At 47.2% G+C, this 24,028-nt stretch overlaps 1 protein-coding gene across 1 annotated transcript in view; it reads right to left on the reverse strand.

Moving 5' to 3' along the window:
* Nucleotides 1-24,028, reverse strand: part of KIRREL3 (kirre like nephrin family adhesion molecule 3) — a 236,664-nt gene that overhangs the window by 117,342 nt on the left and 95,294 nt on the right. The window contains exon 7 of the mRNA XM_067566835.1: nucleotides 5,332-5,437. Within this exon, the coding sequence (XP_067422936.1) occupies nucleotides 5,332-5,437 (106 nt within the window). The remainder of the gene's footprint in view (nucleotides 1-5,331; nucleotides 5,438-24,028) is intronic.

Raw genomic sequence — 24,028 nt, forward strand, 5'->3', positions numbered from 1 at the left:
ACCGGGAGGAGGACTGGAAGGAGGCAGGAATGGGACAGAGGTGTGTGATATTTAAACACAACATGGTGATTAAAGAACAGGGGGACAGCCCTTTGTGCTGTTACAAGGGAGCAAAGTGGCCCTCAAACCTGTTTGAGCAGCCCCTGCCTTGGGGGAGTCCCCCACTGTAGGGGAATTCTTAATAGAACTGATGGTCCTATGCCACACACCCTTTGCTGTGTCCAGTGCAGGGGGCATGGCCAGAAGAAAGGGGGCATGGCTGGCCAGCCCTTACACCCTGGCAATACCAGAGGCTGGGGCCATTGGAAGACAAAGCAAATTAGAGCAACCCACAGGCTGCTCTGACATGCACCAGTGGTGAGTGGAATCTAGCCCAGCACAGAGTGCCTGGGGACCAGCAGGATGCAAAGATGTCAGAAAGCCATTGAAGCACCTGTTGCTTAGCTGCACTAAGCTAGAGGTGAAGATAAGGCTAGAATGAGCAGTCTTCAGCTCTGGGGTTGTGTCAGGCTGCGGCCAGTGTCTCGTCACTTAGCCAAGGTGGGTTGTTTTCCCTTTGAGTGCGTGAGTGAATCAATCATGGTGTAATGTCTACAGGGAAAGCTAGCCAAAGCTATTTCCCCAGCTTGGCATGTGCTTCTTCTTCTCCTCCTTCTTTTTTTTCCACCATACATATGAAAACAGAGCCATTTGTATCTTTGACATTAATTGACTTCTCAAATTAATAACTCTTCTTTGTAACTAGGAATGCAATTATTGCTTTATTGCGCTGATGGCAAGATTTCTAGCCAGCAGGAATAGCTGCTACCCGCACATTCGATTGTGCTAATTAAGCTGTAAAAGTCTAACAGGCGGCAGGTCATGACAACCTGTCCCCGGAGGTGCTGCTCTGTTAATATGAACTGGTTTTGTTGTAAAAGTATAAATGATTGTGCGGGTGTGTGTGTGTAACACCAAATCAGGAGTGATGGACAGCTGATTGCAGCTGTGAATAGGAAAGCCACAGCATTGCTTAAAGAGTGCCAACAAGAGAAGTGATACTGTCTAGTGCAATGGACCTCTAAAAATTTTTGAATGGAGGTGCGGACCCCTTTGGAAACCTATTGTCTTTATATACAGTTGAATTCTGTTCAGTCAGTTTTCAGTCTAAGTCTTTTGTGGACCTTGGACATAGTCTGTAGATACTCAGGGGTCGGTGGACCACAGGTTAAGATCCACTTGTCTAGTGGGGAGGGCACTGGAGTGGGCGTCAGGAGATCTAGGTTTTGTTCCTGGTCTTGGTGTGTGACTCTGTCACTTTCTCTCTGTGTGTCTCTGTATCTTCTCCCACCCTTTGTCTATTGAGACTTTGAAGTCTTTGTGGCGGGAGATGTTTCACTGTAGGTTTGAAGAGTCCCTAGCAAAACAGAGCACTTATCTCAGTCCGAGGGGTTCATATTCTGATTATTGGGGAACAATGCGATCATATAGCCTGCCCTCCTGAATAACGGAGGCCCTAGGACTTCCCTGAATGAATATTTTGTTTGAATTACAGCAGATCTTGTGGAAAAACATCTAGCCTTGATTTAAAAATTGCCAGTAATGAAGAATCCACCACGACCCTTGGTAATTTGTTCCAGTGGCTAATTATACCGCCTCATTAAAAATCTGTGTCTTATTTCCAGTCTGACTGTGTCTCGCTTCAACTTCCAGCCACTGGCTCTTGTTAGACTTTTGTCTGCTAGACACAAGAGCCCTCTATTATCAGCTTTCTGTTCTCCGTGTAGGTACTTATACACTATGAACAAATCACCCCTTCACTGTCTCTCCGGTAAACTAAATGGATGGAGCTCCTGGAGTTTATCACCATGGCTCTTCTCTAAACCTGCTCCAATTTATCAATATCCTTCTTGACTTGTGGACCCCAGATGTGGACCCAGTGCTGATATGCTACAAATAATAAAGAGTGCAACTAAAGCAGGAGGCTGGCCAAGGAGTTAGGGCAGTAGCCGAGACCCTAGCAAACCCAGTTCAATCCCTGCTCAGCCTCAGAGATCCTATATGAGCTTCGACATAGCTACTCTGTACCTCAGTTTCTCAGCTGTAAAATGGGGATAATAGCACTGCCCTACCTCACCAGGGTGTAGTGAGGATATACATTAACGATTATGAAGTGCTTTGTGATCTACCTATGAAAAGCACCATGTAAGAACTAGATATTATCATAACAACAGCTTCAGTGCACGTGCCTAAGCAACAGAGTTCTTGTTACTAACCCTCTCCACCTTTCCAGCGGACAACGGCAGCACATTTCCAAACAACACAAGCAAATATTATTTTGCATGATCAGCTGGTGGAACTCCCTGCCACAAGACGGATGTGAGGCTGAGAGTTCTGCCACCGTATCCACCACAGCTGTCAATCCCGGGAGGTTCAGGGATGGTTTGGCAGCTTGTGCAGGTTGAGAACGAGATGCCCTGGCAGAACTGTGCATAGGAGACGCTTGACCAGTCCCTGCTCACGGTGGGCTGCTTCAGCTCTGATTTACAGCAGTGTAAAAGCCGCAGTGACTTCCACTGATGTCAATGGGGTTACACCAGTGTAAAGTGGAATCAGGCCCAGTGTGCCCGCACTAAGCAAGGGCCCTCAGATCCCCTTCAGTTTCACCCTGATAAACCACCTGCTTGTCTGCTTAGAGCTCCCCCTGCCTGCACTGGGCTTCAGCCTGTGCTAACAGAGAGACTAGCTCCACCGGCCTGGCCTTCACACCCAGCCCTCTGCAGAATAACAATGGTAACACCTCCTTATTGATACGGTGCTACAGGCCGGGAGTGTAGGGCCCTGCCCCGAGGTGCGTAGGCTGGCCCCAGTGATGGATGGGGATACAGGTGCCCAGATACCACGGTGGGTTTTTTGTTTGAATTTTTGTTGACATTTGACACAGTAGAGGTGAAGTTTAGTTTTTCTTTTCACAGGGGTTCACAGAACCAATACAAATACGCTAGTGGAAATGCTAGACTGCAACATACAATTCCAATACTGACTAGGCTTCAGAGTCAAGTCTGACTTGTATCCAGTATCCCTGTTTGTAATCGGAAAAGAACGCAGCCCTCAAACTAACACGAGCTAAAGTAACACTGCGCTTACACTGAGGATTAAACTAGCTCTTCAATAAAATGTAGAAAGGGAGAGCAGACTCTTGGAAAACCAACCTTCCCACGGTGCTGGGAGGCAGACAGAGAGAGAGAGCATGCATGCTGCTAGACAGGATGACAGACAGAGAACTGAGGGTTATAACAGCAAGAGATTGTGAGATGTGCTCAATGTTGTGGTCACATCTTATTAGTTCCTCCGGCTTTAGAGCAACAAGGGCCTGTCTGGTGTAAACTGGCCAAGTTCTGGTGAAGTCAATGGACCTGTGATGACTGACACCACTTGAAGATCTGCCTCGGAATACTGAAGTCGGGTTAGTGGGCTGCTTTCTGAATGGGAGGTCAGAGATGGGAGGGAAAATGAGTCCCAGCCTGTGTGGGGCTGTTGTAGCACACTGGGGTAGCAAGAGCTGTGTGTGGCTGTGCGAGTGTGGATAGAGCCCACTGACTGCCAGGGCTGGCTCAGTGAAATGCTTGGCAAAGGTCTTTGGAAAGGTGGATGCTGTGGCAAGTTCAAGGGCTTGTGGGCTTCCTTAAGATGTGACTGGAGCAGCGTGCAGCTGCTGCTCTTAACAAGCCCCGCTCTTTGGCGCGAACGCTCGGATGCACTTGGACAAGCTGCGATTAAGCGTCCCGGCCGTGACACAAACACAGACGCTCTGTGGGACGCAGGGAAGCGATGCCACATGGCAAGCACCACAATGCACGGAGGGGGAAGACAACTAGCCTGCTCCCCCGCTTTCACAAGAGAAGAGAACGCCGTGAATGTTCCAACTCAAGCAATCTACAGAAGGGAGCCACTGAGCTGATGTTACACAGATGGCCTTGGGCATTGTTTTCATGCCAGCCTGCACCAACCAAACCTCAGGGCCTCCCAAACAAATCAACGGTGATCAGCCAAGCATAGCAATATCTCTCCATGCTGGGAAGAGCAGAGGACAGCTTGAATTCGGAGCTCCACCCTCAACCCTTGTGTGAGTCATGAAGCTATAACAAGTTACCACTAGGAACAGATTGTGCAGAAGTTGATAATGTGATTGGCCGTCTCTTTTCTGATATGCTTTGATCATCAGTGAAGTGGTTAATGTCACCAGTAATACTTAACATTTATATATCGCTTCACATGTGGAAAACACTGTACAGTCATTGGCGAATTAATTCTCACGTCACATGCAGGTGGTAGGCAGGGAAGTATTATTTTACAGAAGAGGAAACAGACAAGAAAGTGAAATGACTTGCTCAACATCACACTGTGAGCGGCTGGGTTAGAATTCAGAGCCTCCTGATTTCCCAACCTGCACATTCCACGCTCTTACCATTTACATCAGCACCATTAAGATTCAGGGTTAACACTCGGTTGGGATAAATGGGTCTGCTCACACCTCTTTCAGAGTTATTGTCCCAGTTCTGCAGATGCAAGCAGACATCACTGTGCCCCTATGCATTCAGTCACATTCGGAGCATTTTCTACCCAGTCATAAGAACTAGAAGGTTTTGATTTTTTTTTTTTAACGCTTAGATTCTGGAGTACAAGATGCACCCTTTAGAAAAGCGACCCACACTGTTGAACCAGTTTGACCCTGACTTTTGGAAACATTCATTTATTTATCACTAAGATCCTCTGTGAGGAGGGTATTATCCTCATTTTACAGATGGGAAATCTTAGGCACAGATAGATTAAATGACTTCCCGAAGGGCAATGGCAAATTTAAGCCTGGAACACAGAAGCCCTGGGTCCCAGCCCTCCTCTCTCACCTCAGGTATTCACAACCTTTTCTGGCCTGTGACCTCACACCCTGCAACCGTCTCGATCTAGCTGGTCTCTGGCTGCAGCAGCACTGCCCAGCCAGGAGAGGGGACGGGTAGGCAGGAGCAGATCCGTCCCATTCCAAGAGGGAGCAGTGGTAGCTCTGTACCCCAGGTAATACATCGCACGTTCAGTGCAGCTGGGGCAAAGCCCAGCCCGGAGATGACACCAGAGTCTATCCAATCCACAAGAGCAGGTGTCAATCTGCAGCCACCCGTGGCAATAAACACAGCAACAGAGCAACCACTGACTACATTGAGATAAGCTACGAGAAGCAGCTCCGTACAGCCAGCCAGTAGAAGGCACCATTCAACATGAGCACGACTCCAGTAGGGGGAAGCATTAAACACACACCATAGCTAACAGAGGCCAGCTCCTTGCAGGCAGTCTTACCTGTACTGGGTTGCCGCTGGGTTAGCCTTGGCAGAGCAGTGAAACTTCACTGTGTTGTCCTCAAGCACTGGCTGGGGCTCTATGGACAAGTTGACGAGAGGCGGGTCTGCAAGGAGACATTGACAATCCATCAGCTGCCAGGTGGATAACTGCATTTCGCTGCTGCAGAACGCACATCGCTCAGCTATGGCCCGGCCTTCTGCTGCAGTGGGCGAACGTTAATCAGCAGGCATGCGACCCATGTGACTGATTTAACCCTTTAGCACCAGAAGTCTAGAGTCGGCAAAGCACCTGGGGAAGCCATGAGGTCTTTGGGACAGAGGAGAGAGCGGGGAGTTGGGACTCATGGGTTCTGCTCCCAACTCTACCACTTATTTGCTGCATGAGTCTCTGGGCTTCTGTCCCAAATCGATGCAAGGGCTTTACACCTACAGTGTGGTTCATGGGGCTTCTTTTCATTGTTCCCGGGCACAGAAGGACCAAGGGCCTTTCACCAGGTTCTGAGCCTGCTGTTCCAGGGATCAGCTCAGTGATGGGCTGAAGAGGATGCTCTGGATGGAGCAAGTGCCAGCACGTTTGGAGGCACGCCAGCAAACACTGGGACATCTGCTGAGTTCAGTGAGGATGGCGTGAAAGGCAGCACAGGGGGCATTTCCAGCACTGGGGTTAGTTCACAAGCACACTCAGTCTCCCTCAGGGTTTCCTTTATTATTCGTCTTGCAGTATGATTTGTATAGTGGCTGGAGCTCAGGACCCTATTGCGCTAGGGGCTGTACAAATACGTTGTTCAAGACAGTTTTTGCCCTAAAGAGCTTACAATCCAAATGGTTTGGATTTTGCATCCCTGACCATCCTGGCTAATAGCCCCATTGATGGACCTATCTTCCATGAACTTATCTAGTCCTTTTTTGAACCCTGTTATAATCTTGGCCTTCACAACATCCTCTGGGTTGACTTTGTGCTGTGTGAAGAAATACTTCTTTTGTTCATTTTAAACCTGCTGCCTATTAATTCCATTTGGTGACCCCTAGTGTTTGTGTTATGAGAAAGAATAAATAACACTTCCTGATTTACTTTCTCCATATCAATCATGATTTTATAGACCTCTATCATATCCCCCTCTTAGTCATCTCTTTTCCAAGCTGCAAAGTCCCAGTCTTATTAATCTCTCCTCATATGGAAGCTGTTCCATACCCCTAATTATTTTTGTTGCCCTTTTCTGTTCTTTTTCCAATTTCAATGTATCTTTTTTGAGATGGGGTGACCAGATCTGCACACAGTATTCAAGATGTGGGTGTACCATAGATTTATATAGCAGCAATATGATATTTTCTATTTTATTATCTATCCCTTTTCTAATGATTCCCAACAGTCTGTTAGTTTCTTTGACTGCCATTGCACATTGAGTGGATGTTTTCAGAGAACTATCCACAATGACTCCAATATCTCTTTCTTGAGTAGTAATGGCTAATTTAGACCCTTTCATTTTATATGTATAGCTGAGATTGTGTTTTCCAATGTGCATTACTTTGCATTTATCGACATTGAATTTCATCTGCCATCACCCAGTTTTGTGAGATCCCTTTGTAACTCTTCACGGTCTGCTTTGGACTTAACTGTCTTGAGTAGTTTTGTATCTGCAAATTTTGCCACCTCATTGTTTACCCCTTTTTCCAGATCATCTATGAGTATGTTGAACAGTACTGGTCCCAGTACAGACCCCTAAGCGACACCACTATTTACCTCTCTCCATTCTGGAAACTGACCATTTATTTCTAGCCTTTGTTTCCCTAACTTTTAACCAGTTACTGATCCAGGAGAGGACCTTCCCTCTTATCCCATGACAGTTTATTTTGCTTAAGAGCCTTTGGTGAGGGACCTTTTCAAAGACTTTCTGAAAATCTAAGTACACTATATCCATTGGATCACCCTTGTCCATATGCTTGTTGACCCACGCAGAGAATTCTAGTAGATTGGTGAGGTATGATTTTCCTTTTACCAAAGACTCTTCCCTAAGAAATCATGTTCATCTATATGTCTGATAATTCTGTTCTTTACTATAGTTTCAACCAATTTGACTGGTACTGAAGTTAGGCTTACAGGCCTCTAATTGCCGGGATTGCCTCTGAAGCCTTTTTAAAAAAATTGGCGTCACATTAGCTACCTTCCAGTCATCTGGTGCAGAAGTTGATTTAAATGATAGGTTAAGATAAGGCAGAGACAATACAGACAAGACACAGAGAGGAAACCGAACAGAAGGGGGAAGTAACCCAGGTCTTGGCAGTCCCCAGCTTAGCCAGAGGGTCACACTGCAGCCCTGGCTTTAGGTACAGAACCTTCAGCAGATGCTTGTCTGTGGCTGGGCTTCTCCTCCTAATTCTGGTTGCTGCTGATGTACCTCAGCCAACAGGTCAGCTCTTAGCAATACCACCCCCAGCTGTTTCCTGCCATGTCCCTCTTCTCACACTCTGCTCCTCTGTAAGGAGGCTATTAGCAAAAGAACCCAAAACAGTTAAGCCTCTTACATGCACTCAGACTATGTCACTAATCTACCTATCTGCAGCATCCATGGATCACTTCGTGAAATGATGCTCACTGGATTGTTCAGCCAGTGGAAGTTCAATTCAGGTCTCACATTTTTCTCTTTCCCCCTCTTCCTTTCTCCTCTCTGGTTTTTGCCCCTGTCTGTTATCTCTGCAAACATTGGGGCAGAGGCATTAGCACAGGCGCTGACCCCCTGCCTGGAGGGCTAATAATTCAGGGATCATCTCAGCTGGAGACGACTCAAGCTAAAGAGCTGGAAGGCAGAGAAGAAACTAGAACCATCCAGCACTAAATGACACAGCAATCACTCCCTGCGCAGCGATTATCCTAATCCACAAACACCCCATGCATAGCCATACACACAGTGCACACACTGCACACATCACAGCTCACAAAGACATGCACAAACACCAGACATACACACATTGCCAGACACACTACTGCACCAACTGAGACAGGCACGCAACACACACAAATATAGGAACATCTCTCTCTCAGATACACACAACATGTGCACGTGTACACAGACACACACTGCACCCATTGAGACAGGCACACACCACTCACATTATACACAGATATAGTAACATCTCTCTCTCAGACACACACAACATGTGCATGTGTACACATGGGCCTACACAAAGACATATGCCGCACCCAAACATACAGCCACACGCTATTCATTCCTATCCACACTGTGCATAGACACACACACAATGAAACATACACACCCAGGGCAGCATGCCAGACTTGTGTAACGTGCTGAGAATGTTTTGCTTTTCCTAGAGCTGCTGAGCTCCGGTTTATGCATGATGCCCTCCTGACCCTCTCACCTCCTCCACCTCTGTGCCTTTGGGGGCTGCCTGGAGGAGGGAATGTTATTGCCGGTATCAATCCCTTATTGGATTTGTGCTATGCACCAGTATCCTGATTGCAAGAAAAGAACCAAGGCAACAAGCAGCCAGGATGCATTCCAGATGGCCCAGAGTCCACCTGCTGTCTGCATGTTTGCCCACTGTCACAGAGCATGGGCCATCCACTCCTGTTCTACGGCACTCTGCTCCATCCAAGGCTCATTTACAGAGGTGCTGCACAATTGCTGCTCCCATCACTTTTACTTGGAGTTAAGCACCTCTGCAAATCAGGCCCTGGGATTTCAGCGGGCCCCGTCTAAGCCGTGTGGGATAGGGGCTTTTCCAAGGGAGACTTTCAGAGGTCTATTTAATGGCATAGGGTAAGACATGATGTTCCTCACATCGTTAATGTTAATAACTTACAAGCTGTACCAAAAATCAGCTAACGATACAGCAGCGGGACTCTAGCTTGCTTTCATTTCGAAAGTGAATGGCTCAGGGCTTTTATAGCCCCTTTCATCCCATAACCTCCGAGCACGTCAGGATCCTGCTGGGAGGAAGGCATCACACAGGGAAACTAGCCGTAGTGTTGGAAAAGTGACTTGTCCAAGTTCACACAGAGGTGGGCACAGAACCCAGGAGGCCTGGGGCTCCTTGGGACATCCTGCTGCCACCACCATTCCCAGGATTTGAAAGCCCTGGAGACTGAAGGCCTCGCTTGATCCCCAAAACGTGTCCAGCATGCGTCAGCAGCTGGCCAGCTTTCTCTTCATTGTCTCACTCATGGGCCCACCTTTGACCTGGGAGAACCAGCTCTCGGGGAGTTCTGTCTCCAGGGCCCATTCAGCTCTCAACCTCTCTGTGTCAAAGGCTGGCAGAAATACCAGCGGGGAGGGTGATCTCGTGATCTAGGTACGTGTTCACTGGCAATGGGATGGAGGTGACCAAGCCACCCAACAGCGGACAGATAGTAACAACGGTTGATCACTACTGCTGCTGCTATCCTGAGGCCCTTCACTGTTGGCCAGGAAGGAATGTCAAGCTTTTGTTGGCAGAAGGCGGGTAAAGCTCATCGGTGCGGCTCTGAGACACAGAATGTTCTCGGGGGCTGGCCCAAGACTTTTGGAATGAACTCGCTCGGGAACATACCTTCCCTGCCAAGTGCAAAGTGCATTTCTTTGACCTGCATTCGCTAACATTAGCACAGAGCAATGGCTATATATCAGCCCCTTCCAAAACAAAGCACTCCCTTGCACACACTTGTCCCCTGGGGAGAGGATGAGAGGACAAACGTGTGACAGACGCGTGGTCACGTCACTTATTTCACAACTGGAAGGCACTCAGGTCTAGATATTCAAAGATATTTAGGTGCCTAACTCCCCTGGATTTCCATAGGATGGGATAAGACCCTATATGGATTAGAATAGAAGAAGAATCACCCTATTAGTTAGTTGGGCCTCCTCGAACAGTGACATCACTTTGCATTTCTTTAGTGCCTTTACTCCCAAAGGATCCAGAAGCAATCTCCAAACCAGCCGTGCCCATCATATTCTTACGCTGCGTGGTACCTGGTAACATTCCCATGCTGAATGGGAGTTCTTAACTCTACCAAGATTTAATGCACACACATGCTCAGACATGACACTTCACATCAAACAATAAAGGGATGCTTACGACTCCTATTTAAGGGAATAAACTTTTTTGCTTTGATATGTTCCCGTCTAACATTGCACTCTGTAATGATGATTTTTTTCTGCATCTATTAACTTGAAAGTGGCATTTACTCTCTTTCATCAGCCTAATCATCCTCGCCAAGTCCTCACAGGTGTCACAGACCTTTCAGCTTTTTAGACTGATCGTACTTTTTGCATTTTTCCTTTTACATGATAATCATCTAAAATACTTAGTGCCAAATACAGTTTAGAAGAGAGGTGAAGAAAGCAAGCAAGCAAGCTGCAGCAAGGGATTGGATATGTATATGGCTATGAAGAGTTATCATCATTAATGACAGCAAATTCTGGCAGGCATATTAAACCTCAAGCTTCAGGGTTTAAGCCAATCTCTAACTACCAGAGACCAGGATGGGGGAAGATGATCCCATATCTACTACTGTGGGGTTCTTACATCTTCTACTGAAGCATCTGGCACTGCCCATTTTCAGAGACAGGTCAAGGGACGAGAGAGACCTTGCGTCTGATCCACTTTAGCATGTCCTGTGTTACTTAGCAAAAGCTTTACAGAGCTTGGCTTTATCAACAAGTCTTCTACATTTCCCAATGTAATGTGCTAGCTTTCTCTGCGTGTCTGTGATGTTGCCTGATAGTATCTAGGCCACAGAAAAGATGTGGCGTTTCTTCCTAGTTCAGATGAAAAGTGCTCTCCTTTAGTTCGCATGGTGGAGGCCATGGGTCTAAAGTCCAGGCCCAAGGTTTGTGTAGTGACTTTATTTTTTAACAGAACTTGGATTCCTTCCACTGTGATCTGAGTACAAAAGCTTCATCTAGAAACACAAAAGGAGCACACGACTCAGATCTCAGTAGAGGTGAGGTACAGTTGGCCCTAGGAGAATACAGCTACCTTTGTGAAGAGGCAGGTCTGCAGTGGGGTGTCCATCTGGGATAGATCTCGATGCTGGGACATGGCATGGCCAGGAAATCAGTTCTTGCGTATGCAGTGTAGCCTCCACTGGGGTTAGAAATCAGCCCTTGGCAAGCCAACGTCACGTGCTGCTGTCACAGAAGGGAAGTCAGCTGATGGAACCACCTCCATCAGCACAGACTCCCCATCCTCTGTTAGCAGCTTGTTTTCCCATAGGACCTCAAGCACATATACTGCTAGGAACAGGGGATTGTCCCACTGCCCCATTGGAGACCAGTACAGGCGCTCTAGGGTTGCACCTTGTTCGTGTGGGGCCAGGACAGCGATGATGCCCAAGGGGAGGCCATGTTTGGTCTGAAGGCCTGGCTGAGAGAGACCACAGCTGGGAGTCTCACAGCCGCCCAAGGGATTTGGATTAAACTCCTATTAAAATTAATGGGAAGGGGGTGCTGAAATCCCTTAGGCAGCTTCGAAAATCTCATCCTACATGTCCCAGTGTGACGGACGGCTGCCATCCTGGCTGAGACACAAGAGGGTTGAATAGGGGGACTCTTAGTGCTAAAAGCATAAGCTGCTACAGCTGGAGTTAAACAGCCAAGCCTGTAACAGACTCATATTGTTGGTGAGCCAGCACAGAGCAGGCCTGTAACAGACACTCACCAATGGAGCACGCCAGCAGTCGTGGCTCCATTATGCATCAGCGTGGCACCCTAAAAGTGGATGATTTCCAGAGCTCCCAAAGCTCCCATTGACTCAAATGGTGAAATGGGAACGCTCAGCACCCTGGGTAATAAGGCCGCTTTTGTTTTAAGTGCTTAAATGTGGGTTTAGGAGCCCAGCTTTAGTCACCCAAATAGCAAGGTCCTGGCATTTGCGGATCACACTAGAACCAGGCAAAAGGAAATGAAAAGTAACACAGGGAAGAGAAGTTCATTGACTTCCTCTGAACCTTGGAAACTAGCTTCCTTTGACTGCTGATAGGAATACATTGCAATGATACAGCTTCTGAGCTAGGTCTTCACCAAACTGGACATAAGGCACAAATTTTTCAGTGACGGTGATTTAACCATTTGAACAATCCACCAAGGGAAGTGGGGGATTCTCCACCTCTTTGTTGTTTTCCAATGCAGAGTGGAGCCTTTCTGGAAGATGCTTTAACCAAATACAAGATATTTGGTTCAATACACATGTAACTGCGTGAAATTCTATTGCTGCTGATAGACAGAAGATCAGACTAGAGGATCTAATGCTCCCTTCTGGTCTTAAACTCTACACATCCATGTATCTAGGAACCACACGTCCATCCTCCCTCACAGGGTTGTCCAATGATTCTTGCAGTATCACTAAGGTATTATAATCCAGGCGGGTAGCACGTACACTCTGTTTACTGCCCCCTTAGCTCACTTTTCACTAGCTTTCTCTCCTGTAGTACTTCTAAACGGGACTGGGAGAGAGTGAGAACAGTTCAGAATTTCCACCAGACGGATGCAAGCGGGATCTTTTTGGTGACAACCTTGACAGCTGCTTCTCATTAATGTTGATCTGCAGCGTGGGCAGAGTTGGTGGGTGGTGATCAGGAGCGTCAGTCCCTAAAGAAGTTTCAGCTCTCCAGGAGGGGGAGCAGAGTCTCACTGCTCAGAGCTCCCCAGCTTACCATCCAATGGGGTGTCATTTGTTTGTGAGATACCTGTCTCACTCGCCCAGAGGAAAAAAACAAACCCCATTTGGACTGGCGCAGAATGGGTGATTTGCACAGTTTGTTCTGCAGGGCACGTCTGTGCTGGTATTGCTGCCTCTTGCAAGCTTTGCTGAGCGAAGCTGAGAGGCCAGCAACTCCCATGGAAAATTAATGGGAACACTTGGGGACTTTTATCTTGGAAACAAATCAGGCCTAATCTGAGTCACAAAAACAGCATGGGCTGGTGTGAATCAGAACAGTGCTACTGACATCAAGGATTGACACCAGCTGAGGATCTGCCTGCAGGAGATCTGCTTGTGTGTGTATGTGCATGTGAAAGAATACAGTGCTGGTGGAAGGTGCTAGCTAGATAGTACTGGAGGCACTTTTTTATTCACAGCTGATCGGGGTGAAATCTTGGCCCTATTGCAAGCCACAGGAGTTTTGTTAGGGGCTTTAAGGAGGCCAAGAACACTGCACAGATCAGGACAGGGCACGTGAGATGGTGTAGTTAAGTAGAGAGGGCTGAATGTGCATGGAAACCGAGTTCAGCCTTTCACTGCTAGATATCCCGGGGGACTTCCATGGGCAGAGTTGAGGAACATCTTCAGAGGGAACCTGCTCTGCATTCACCCTCCAGGGAGTCACAGTCTGGCACTTTTTTCAGGCACAGGTATATTGGAGAATGTGCTGGTCCCATGGGCAGAGCAGAGCAGCTGCAAATTGGTTCACTGAAAGGAACTCCCAGAGCAACCAGTTCCCCTTCTCTTTGTGAACGAGCAGGCTCCTGCTCCTGCAGAGATGCTGAGTCAGAGGCATTTCCCACATGTGCAAGAACCCGAGTGCATGTCTCTCATGATGGAGATGGGCGAGCTGGCCCACACAGCACAGAACAGATGGTGGTGAGATGGATTTTCGGGCCCCATGTGCCACCACAGAAGCTTCCCAGTGATGTCAGATAACGCAAGCTGGGTGTTCCGATCAGAAATTTGGAGATGAAGCAGAAGCGGTTACAGACCTTTCGTAACTGTTGTTCTTCGGGATGCGTTGCTCATGTCCATTCTATGCTAGGTGTGCACACACTAGGGGACTCAAGCAGGACGCCCGGAGGCAGGCTGGGAGTTCACGGACATGGTAATTGCAACATTTCTCTCGAAACTGGCATCCAGGCTTGTTGGGTGATAGCATAGTGGGATGCAAAAATATGGACCGATGACCAGGTCACGGCTCTGCAGATGTCCTGGATTGGTACCTGTGCGAGTCATACAGTTGACAAAGCCTGGGTTCTTGTGGAATGAGTGGTCATGATGTCCAGAGGCGTGGTGTTTGCCTGCTTATAGCAAGACCCGATACAAGTGGTTATCCAGGACGAGATTCTTTGGGATGACACTCGTAGCACTTTCATCCTTTCAGCTATTGCTATGAAGAATATTGCTATGCATGGACTTATGGAAGGGCTTAGTCATCAAAATATAAAAGGCGAGAGCCCTCCTTAAGAGCTAATGTATGAAACCCTCACTCCTCAGTGGACTTGTGACATTTCAGGAAGAAGACTGGTAGAAAGATGTCCTGGTTGTTATGAAACTGCAATACAACCTTTGGTAGGAAGGCCGGATGGGGGTGTAGCTGGAGCTTGTCCTCTGGCAGGAAGGCTCTGGCTTAGTTGAGCTGCACATTGCCCCAGTGAATTCCATTCTCTGAACTGGGTCCAGAGTTGACTTTTACTCATTTATCAGTAGGTCCAGAGCCTGGAAGGGGGTGCAGATTGTATTGATGCTGAGTCGCACCTGTGCCTGCGAGTGACCCTTGATCAGCCAGTTGTTGAGGTAGGGGTAGACTCGCACACTTCAGCGTCTGAGGAAGGCTACTACGACTGCCATGCACTTTGTGAAAATGCACGGGGCTGCCGATACGCCGAAGGGAAGGGAGGTGAATTGGAAGTGGCGACGGCCCACCACAAACCTGAGAAACCTTCTGTGGCCAGGGAAGATAGAAATATGAAAGTACACGTCCTTTAAGTAGAGGGTGGTGTATCAGTCTCCTGGATCCAGGGAAGGAATGATAGAGGCCAGTGAGACTATGCGGAATCTCAATTTCTTGAGACATCTGTTGAGGCAATGCAGGTCCAGGATAGACCGGAGTCCCTCTTTGGCCTTCGGGATTAGGAAGTATCGCGAGTAAAACTCCTTCCCTCTCAAATCTTGAGGAACTTCCTACACAGCTCTCATGTATAGGAGAGATTGTACCTTCTGAACAAGGAGCTGCTCATGAGAAGGGTCCCTGAAGAGTCCATCCAATTGCCGCTGTGCTCAGGACCCAGAGGTCTGATGTTATGGATGACCATACTGGGCTGAAGGATGACAGTCAGTCCAAAAATAAAAGAGGGAACGAATCTGAAGTGGTGACTGGTGTAGGACCCCCAGACACACCTTCAAAAGGCCTGTTTGGGACTGCCAAGAGTGGGCAGACGAGGCTGGTGGGGAAGAAAGTTCTCCAACAAAAAAAAGGCATTGCCGGTCCTCGGTGCCTTCAGGACCGGGTCCAAAGTAAGCCAGATGCTGTTCCAGGCCTTCACGGCCTTGCTGGTGGTTCCTTGGGGTGCACCAAGCCAGTAAGAGCTCTGTGGAACTCACCTCAGTAGGAAAATCCTTTCTGCAGGCCCCCTCTGGAGCAAAACAAGGGAGTAGCAGAGTTAGCCCCTGTGAGTGAGTTCGGCAGGATTCACAGCAGTGGGGAGGTTAGACAAGGGGTGGACAGAATGGAGGAAGACAGAAGAATAAATATCTTGAGAGCACGGTGGGATGTTGAGATACCTTCTTCACCAGGCTCCCATCTCATTAGGGTGGGCAGCATTTACACGGCTAGCTCCCTGCTTTGTTGTAAGCACGGCCACCTGCCTTCTTGATGGGAAATTATGACGGGAAATTATAGGTATTTTCAATTTACCCTAATCTCATTTAAAAATGTGCAATTCAAATGACAATAAAGAAGGTGCAGTGGGGAATATAAATGAGATGTGCTAAGACAACAGCCCAGAGATATATAGCATGTGCCTAACTCATTTGCAGGCATCCTGACACTTCCCCATTGTTATACAACAACAGCTAATCACCTTCCTTTGTTAAGTATGAATCACACTTCTCTTTAGTAGCTTCCCTATTGTTTGATGGTTTAGTAGCTGTGCTCAGGATTTATAGGGGGGCCTCTTTGTATTAAAAGGAGCAGGACTCCTTCCTGCACTTAAAAAAATGTAGATAAAAAGGAGGAGGAGAAAATGAATTTAAAAGGCTTTGATCTTTCCTGTGACACACGGGATGGTGCTTTCTAATGCTCTGGCAATGTTCCAGAGATTCCTCACAACAAAGGGAGACACCTGCAAATATTTTTTTGAAAGTAGACATTTACATAAGTGATAACTCATCATAATGTAATTCCACTCAGTTACAATGATAGTTCCTGCCTGGCTGCTTGTAATTAATTCAAATGATTGAACTGGTTTGCCCTAGCTGGCAGCCAACGGGAAGGAGGACGCACAAGCACGCACATGCACAAGCACGCACACGTGCACATCATAGACTAGTTTGCCAAACATTATTTGGTATGAGCAGGATCAAGACTACCCGATTCAGCAAGGCACATACCTAACTTTGAGCCCCTGAGTACCACACTGGCTTCAATGACTTAGGGGATGGTTCACTGCAGAGTTAGCAAGGGCTCTGACCCGGGTGCTGTCCCTAATCCTGCTCCTGTCCACATACAAAACCCTCTCACCTGCGTTTGGTGGGGCTTTAAACCCAGGCTAGGTGACATGGCTAAGGATATAGTCTAAAGCCCAGGTGCTGCCTCGTTTTGATCTGGTAGCGTGCTCACGATTCCTTGGGAAAGAACCTTAGCCGCTCAGCTTAAGGCTGCTCTAAGACCTCTGGGATATGTCTGCTGAAGTCCTAGAGACATACCCGGAGAGAGCAGCAGCAATGAGACACAGTCATTCGGGCAGGGCTTTGCACTGTGGCTGCTCACATCCGGCTAGGCTAACCTAGGTGCTGATCACCCGAGTTAAAGCTGCAGTGGAGGCAAACCCTTCAAATCAGACACATGCTTAAGAACCTTGCTGGATTGGGGTCCTGATCTCCATTGACTCCATTACTCCTGCTTGGGGGGAGAATCAAACCTTACAAATCAGGGCATGCTTTGAGCTGGAAGTCAGGGAAATAATATCTGCACTGCCTCCAGATACCCAGTGAGCCGGTGAGCAAGTGGCAGCAGAGAGGCAGACTCTCCTGCCCTCGGTCAGGTCGAGCAGTACCTTGCAAGGTGCTACGAAACAGAAGTAAGGGGTATCCTGGAGTCCTGCTGCAGGTGGATGGTGGGCCCGTTGCACGGCACTGCAGAGAAGTTGGGTGCGTGACCTTCTTGCTCTGAACAGCCATGAGAGCCGGGCGGGAAGTGTGTGTGTGCATGGAAGCTGTAAGTGATGCGTGTATTTGTGGCGCGTGGATGGAGGTTTCTTGTTCATCAGGAGGAAGAAGGGATCTTTGCTGGGCCCCAGCATAAGCTGAGGAGCAAAGGAACGGGATGGGTGGTTTCACCAGGGAGCATGGGGCAGCTCCCACTGCCACAGTGATATCTTGAGCTGTCTTGCGGGGGGTCAGGCCCCATCATTCAGGGCAGGCCCTGGACCGCATTTCAAATGGTGCTGACTCATGCCCGCACTCAGCGGAGGGGGAGGAAGAGCAGCAAGCCAGCACTGCACCGCTCTCCACGGTGCCAGCAGCCCCTTTGCCCATCAAGCAGAGAACCCAGCGGGGCACCTTCACTACCAGCTCGCTCGGTTAGAACGTGCTGCGGTTTGAGTGGGGGAAGCAGCGATCCGGTTGGACGTACAGTGAAATGGGAACAGTTACGAGGCAAAGGTTCTGAGAGGCCCCTCGCACGAATGCCCATAAAATGCTTAGAGATCTCTGCATGGAAGGTGACCCATAGCTACCCTAACTCTTGGCCTACCCTCACCCCAAGACCATCTCTCATCTCTGCCCAGTCTCTCCTAGAGAGGAAGGATGGTTTAGTGGCCCAGGTGCTACCTTGGGACTCAGAAGATCTAAGTTCAGTTCCTGCTTTAACATCTGTGGCCTTGGCCAAGGCTGTTAGCCTCTCTGTGCATCAGTTTCCCCTCTCTACAATGAGAAGAATAGCCCTGCCTTGCCTCCCAGGCACCTTGTGAGTATAAACATGCCCCGAAGTCCTCAGATATGATGGGAATAGGGGCCATGCAGCTATCTCAATTAGAATCCCTCACCTTGCTCTCACTGACTTCCCCTGAATTCTCACTCCTTTCCCTCCATCTCCCGATCCCTCCCTTAAAGAAAGAAAAAAAAAGCACAATCTTTTAGGCCACCAAAGAAAGGTGTTAAAATGAGCAACCACATACGGGGCCTGGAGGCTCTGAGCTTCCACAAGTGGAGCTGGAGAAGCAGCAAGCCAGCTCGTCTCCATCCTGGCACACAGGATGCGCATTTCCATACAGCCACTGGGCTCTGGCAGTATAAATAGTTTATGGCATATCAAACTATTAAACATGATTTGAATCCCACTTGTGATGTTCAGCGCATAACTCACAGGAGGCTGGCTTTGATGTGGCTGGTGGAACGGAAATCACATCGAACAGATGTTCCAGCTGGAGTCACTTAGTGTTTCCATTACAAACCCTGGTAGGTTTTTTGAGAATAGGGGGTTTATGACTTAGCTATTTTACTGCACATTGGGCTAAAATTTGGCAGGCAGATCCCAAGTCCAGATGTGTTTTATTTAAAGCAAACTTTCCCTCCCATCAGACAGACTAGAGTTTTTTTCCCCTCCACCCCTGGATGGGGTGGGGTGAGCAGCCTTTGAATGGAAGGTGAACATTTTTGATGCTCTTTTAAGTGAGGGGAAAAAAGTGGATTTTCTGTTAAGTGATTTATTGGGCTGTTGGTTCCTGGGATAGACTCGTTCCTTGACAGGCTTATTTTTAATGGCCGGGTCTTTCAAACTGGGACAGTTATTGTGCAGCTGTATCAAAGCTAATATTCGGCATAGCACGTGCAGTGAAAGCTGGACAAATCCTTTGGGCTACACAGGTCTGGGGAACTGGTGGGATTCTGTCTATGCAGAGGGAGGCCAGGAGCTCCTCTGCACAAGGGACAGGGCACCCGTGCGTGCTATGGAGATGTACTCTCCATGGGCTCCACGGGCTACAGCGTGCGTTGAGCAGTGAGGAGCAGGAATGGGCAGGGGATTGTAGGGCTGGCTGTGGATCTGCAACGCTGTGCATTTATTGGCCAAATGTGCTGGGTGGGGAGCGTGCAGCATGGAGGGGTGTTTGCTGGGCCTACGCCATCAGGCTCTGAGCCTCCACGCTGACTCCCTGCTCTCTCTAGCACCACCAAGAAAGCCTGGCTCTTCCAGACTCGCTGTGATGCCAGGGAATCCCTCCTTGCCCACCGGTTCTACCAGGCAGAGGAGAAAGCCAGTGCATCAACACTGCTGGGGCCTGGCAGGTTTGGGGGAAGGTGGAATGCTGCTGCCCAGCCGCACCCCAAACCCTTTGGGGGTCCCACGCAGGCTTTGGAGTGTCACCAGGGAGTGTCACAGCACGGGCAGCAGCAGCAACCTTCCCACACTGCTCAGGCACGCAGTAGCTAGGTTCTCAGCACCTCCACCCACGGAGGGTTTAGATCTTAATGGTCTGAACAATGGCTGGTATAAACAGCAATTCTTACTGGAGTAGCCATCCACCAATCCCCGTGACTAGCGGCTACTACTGAGTTAACCCTGCCTATCATGCAAATAAGGAGGCAGATCCAGGCAGACCACTTCCTGGGTGCCCAAACTAGCCCCAAGTGCCAGTGGATCCAGTCTTTCTGCCTTCTTTCTTCTCCAGATACTAGGACCTGACTTTATTCTGCTTTCTCCTTGGTCTCCTCCCTGCACACAATTCTGGTGAACAACGGGCAGATATTTAAAAGTTTGTGCAAAATTCCACGATTTTGAATTTTTTTCTGTTCCAAAACTGGAATAAAAACAAAAGAAAAGAAAACTTCCCATTTCTTCAGGAGGGCTTTGGCTTTCTCAACCCTGGGATGCTGTTCTGAGAAGGACAGCTGAGCAGAGATGGGGTCCACCTATCAAGGAAGGGGAAGAATATCTTTACAGACAGACCGGCTAACCTAGTGAGGCAGGCTTTAAACTAGATTCAACAGGAGCAGGGGAGACAAGCCCACAGGCGAGTCCAAAACCTGAGTGAAGGGTCAGAATCTGGCTGTAAGTGGACAATCACAGCTGGGACAAAGGAAAGATGAGGGAATACAGAGGGGAAATCTAATGAACATCTTAGATGTCTGTATACTAATGCAAGAAGTCTGGGGAATAAACAAGAAGAGCTAGAAATATTAGTGAATAATCACAATTATGACATAATTGGCATCAGAGACTGGAGTGTCGGTATCGAAGGGTACAGCTTGTTCAGGAAGAGGAGGCAGGGAAAAGTGGAGGAGGGGTTGCCTTGTATAGCAAAGATGTATAGACTTTGATTGAGAAAGAAGTGGGAGGCAGATTTCTTGGAAGTCACAAAGTAAAGATAAAAGGGGCAAAAAATAAGGGTGACGTCATGGCAGGGGTCTACTATAGGCCACCTAACTAGAAAGAACAATGGATGAGGCTGTTTTTAAATAACTAACAAAATCATTCAAAGCACAGGAGTTGGTGATGATGGGGGGCTTTAACCACCCAGATATGTGCTAGGAAAATAATACAGCAGGGCTTGGATTATCCAGCAAGTTCTTGGAATGCATTGGAGACAACTTTTTATTACAGAAGGTGGAGAAAGTGCCTGGGGAGAGACTGTTCTAGGTTTGATTCTGATAAACAGGGAGGAACTGGTTGAGAATTTGAAGATGGAAGGCAGCTTGGGGGAAAGTGATCATGAAAAGATAGAGTTCACGATTCTAAGGAATGGTGGGAGGGAAAGCAGCAGAATAAAAACAATGGACTTCAAGAAGGCAGACTTTAGCAAACTCAGAGAATTGGTAGGTAAGATCCCAAAGGAAGCAAGTATAAGGGAAAAAATTCAGGAGAGGTGGCAGTTTTGTATAGAGGCATTGTTATTATATTATTATTATTATTATAGAGGCACAAGAGCAAACTATCCCAATGCATAGGAAAGATAGGAAGTACGATAAGAGACCACGGTGGCTTAATCAGGAGATCTTCAATGAGCTGAAACTCAAAAGAGAGTCATACAAAAAGTGGAAGTCAGGTAAAATTATGATGAATAGAAAAAAGATATAATGATATATATATATGATGAATATTAAAAAAACCCAATACAAGCAGGTAGAGAAAAAACGAGAAAGGCAAAGGCAACTAATGAGATTAAACTAGCTAGGGACATAAAGGGTCACAAGAAAACATTTTACAAATGCATGAAAAGCAAGAGGAGGACCAAGGACAGGGTAGGCCCATTGCTCTATGAGGAACGAAAGACAATAATAGAAAATGCAGCAATGGCCGAAGTATTAAATGTTTGTTTTGTTTCAGTTTTCAACACAAAAGTTAGCATTCATTGGATGATTAACATAGTGAATATCAGGTAAATGGGGTAGGATCTTAGGTTAAAATAGGAAAAGAACAAGTTAAGAATTTCTTAGACAAGTTAGATGTCTTCAAGTCAGCAGGGCCTGATGAAATACACGCTAAAATACTTAAAGAACTGGCTGAAGAGATCTCTGAGCTATGAGTGATTATCTTTGAGTACTCATGGAGGATGGGAAAGATCCCAGAGGACTGGAAAAGGGTAAACAGAGTACCTATCTATCAAAAGGGGAATAAGGACAACCCAGGGAATTATAGCTCAGTCAGTTTAACTTCAGTACCTGGAAAGATAATGGAGCAAATAATCAAACAATCAATTTGAAATCACCCAGAGGAAAATAAGGTGATAAGTAACAGTCAACATGGATCTGTCAAGAACAAATCATGTCAAACCAACCTAATGTCCATCTTTGCACGGTAACAAGCTTTCTGGATAGGGTGGAAGCAGTGGATGTGATGTATCTTCACTTTAATAAGGCTTCTGAGACTGTCTCTCATGACCGTCTCATAAACAAACTAGAGACAGATAGCCTAGATGAACCTACTATAAAGTGGTTGTACAACTGGTTGGAAAAGCGTATTCAGAGTACTTATCAATGGTTCACAATCAAGCTGGAAGAGCATATCGAGTGAGGTCCTGCCGGGATCTGTCCTGGGTCTGACTCTGGTGCTATTCAATATCTTCATAAATGATTTGGATAATGGCATAGAGAACACAAAGAATAAAGTTTGTGGATGATGCCAAGCTGGGAGGGGTTGCAAGTGCTCTGGAGGACAGGATTAGAATTTGAAATGATCTTGACAAACTGGAGAAATGGTTTGAAATAAATAGGATGAAATTTAATAAGGACAAATGCAAAGTACTGCAGTTATGATTAATTGCACAAACACAAAATGGGAAATGAACTGCCTAGGAAGGAGTACTGCAGAAAGGGATCTGAGGTTTACAGTGGATCACAAATTAAATATGAGTCAACAATGTAATCCTGTTGCAAAAAAAGCAAACACTGTTCTGGGATGTATTAGTAGAAATGTCGTAAGCGAGACATAAAAGTCATTCTTCTGCTCTATTCAGCACTGAAAAGGCATCAACTGGAGTATTGTGTCCAGTTCTGGGCACCACACTTTGGGAAATACGTGGACAAATTGGAGAGAATCCTCAGGAAAGCAACAAAAATGACTAAAGGTCTAGAAAACACGACCTAAGAGGAAAGACTGAAAAATTGGGTTTATTTAGTCTGGAGAAGAGAAGACCGAGGGGGACATGATAACAGTCTGCAAGTACCTAAAAGACTCTTATAAAGAGGAGGGTGATAAATTGTTCTCCTTAATCACTGAGTAGGATTAATGGACTTAAATTGCATCAGAGGAGAGTTAGGTTGGAAATTAGAAAAAACTTCTTAACTGTCAGGATAGTGAAACACTGGAATAAATTACTTACCCAGGGCGGTTGTGAAAACTCCATCATTGGAGACTTTTAAGAACAGGTTAGAAAAAACACCTGTCAGGAATGGTCTACTCTAGATAATACATAGTCCTGCCTCAGAGCAGCAGACTGGACTAGATGACCTTTCGAGGTCCCTTTCCATCCGACATTTCTCTGATTCTCTGATTATATAATATAAAATAAAAAATGTGAAATGAAAAGACATTTTGAAATGGGAAATCAAAATGCTCCCTTTTCCTCCCTAAACAAAATGTTATCAAAATTGACACATTACCGCAAAATGTTTCACTTTTGACAAATCCAATGGAAAAACATTCCATTAGGAAATTTCCAGCCAGCTCTGCTGCTATTACATGGTACTATATGAGACGTCAATGTGGCCATGCAATCAGAGTAACATAACAGCTCACACACAAGGCAACAGAGTTGGGGGCGTGCAAGCAACAGGTAATGTTGGCAGATTCTGACTTTTAAGTGCTTAACCCTGATATTCTGCAACCTTGAGATTCTGTTAATGTAGTTTTCTTAACAGAATTGTCCAGGTTAAAAAAATTCTATAAACTGGGTTTATCTATCTAGACACCCTGGGAGAGCCTGGGAAGATCCTCCTCTCTGGGACCCTTTACATCTTTTCAAAGGGCCGGAGTGGCATAAAGTATCCCTAAAAGTCCCATAACCAGCCAGGGGAGGATTCCTCCAGTGCAGGCACTATGGAAGACCGCTGCCAGACTGCCCATGTGGAGGGGACCCAGTGGGGACAGGCCTCGAGATGGGAGAGATGTGCTGTGGGTGGGATTCAGCGCACAGTGGGGATTCCAGGCAGTACTGCCAGGGGGTGGCTCTCAGGGCAGCTTGGGCAGGTTGTAGCAATGCAGACAGGCTCCCAGAGCTTTCTTAGGTTATGCCAGGAGGCCCTCCAGCCCCCAGAGCAGTCCAGGGGTGGGAAAA

The sequence above is a fragment of the Emydura macquarii genome, unplaced genomic scaffold, assembly GCF_026122565.2.
Source record: "Emydura macquarii macquarii isolate MOO-44397 ecotype Brisbane River unplaced genomic scaffold, CSIRO-AGI_Emac_v2 contig_312, whole genome shotgun sequence".
In the NCBI taxonomy this organism is placed as follows: domain Eukaryota; kingdom Metazoa; phylum Chordata; order Testudines; family Chelidae; genus Emydura; species Emydura macquarii.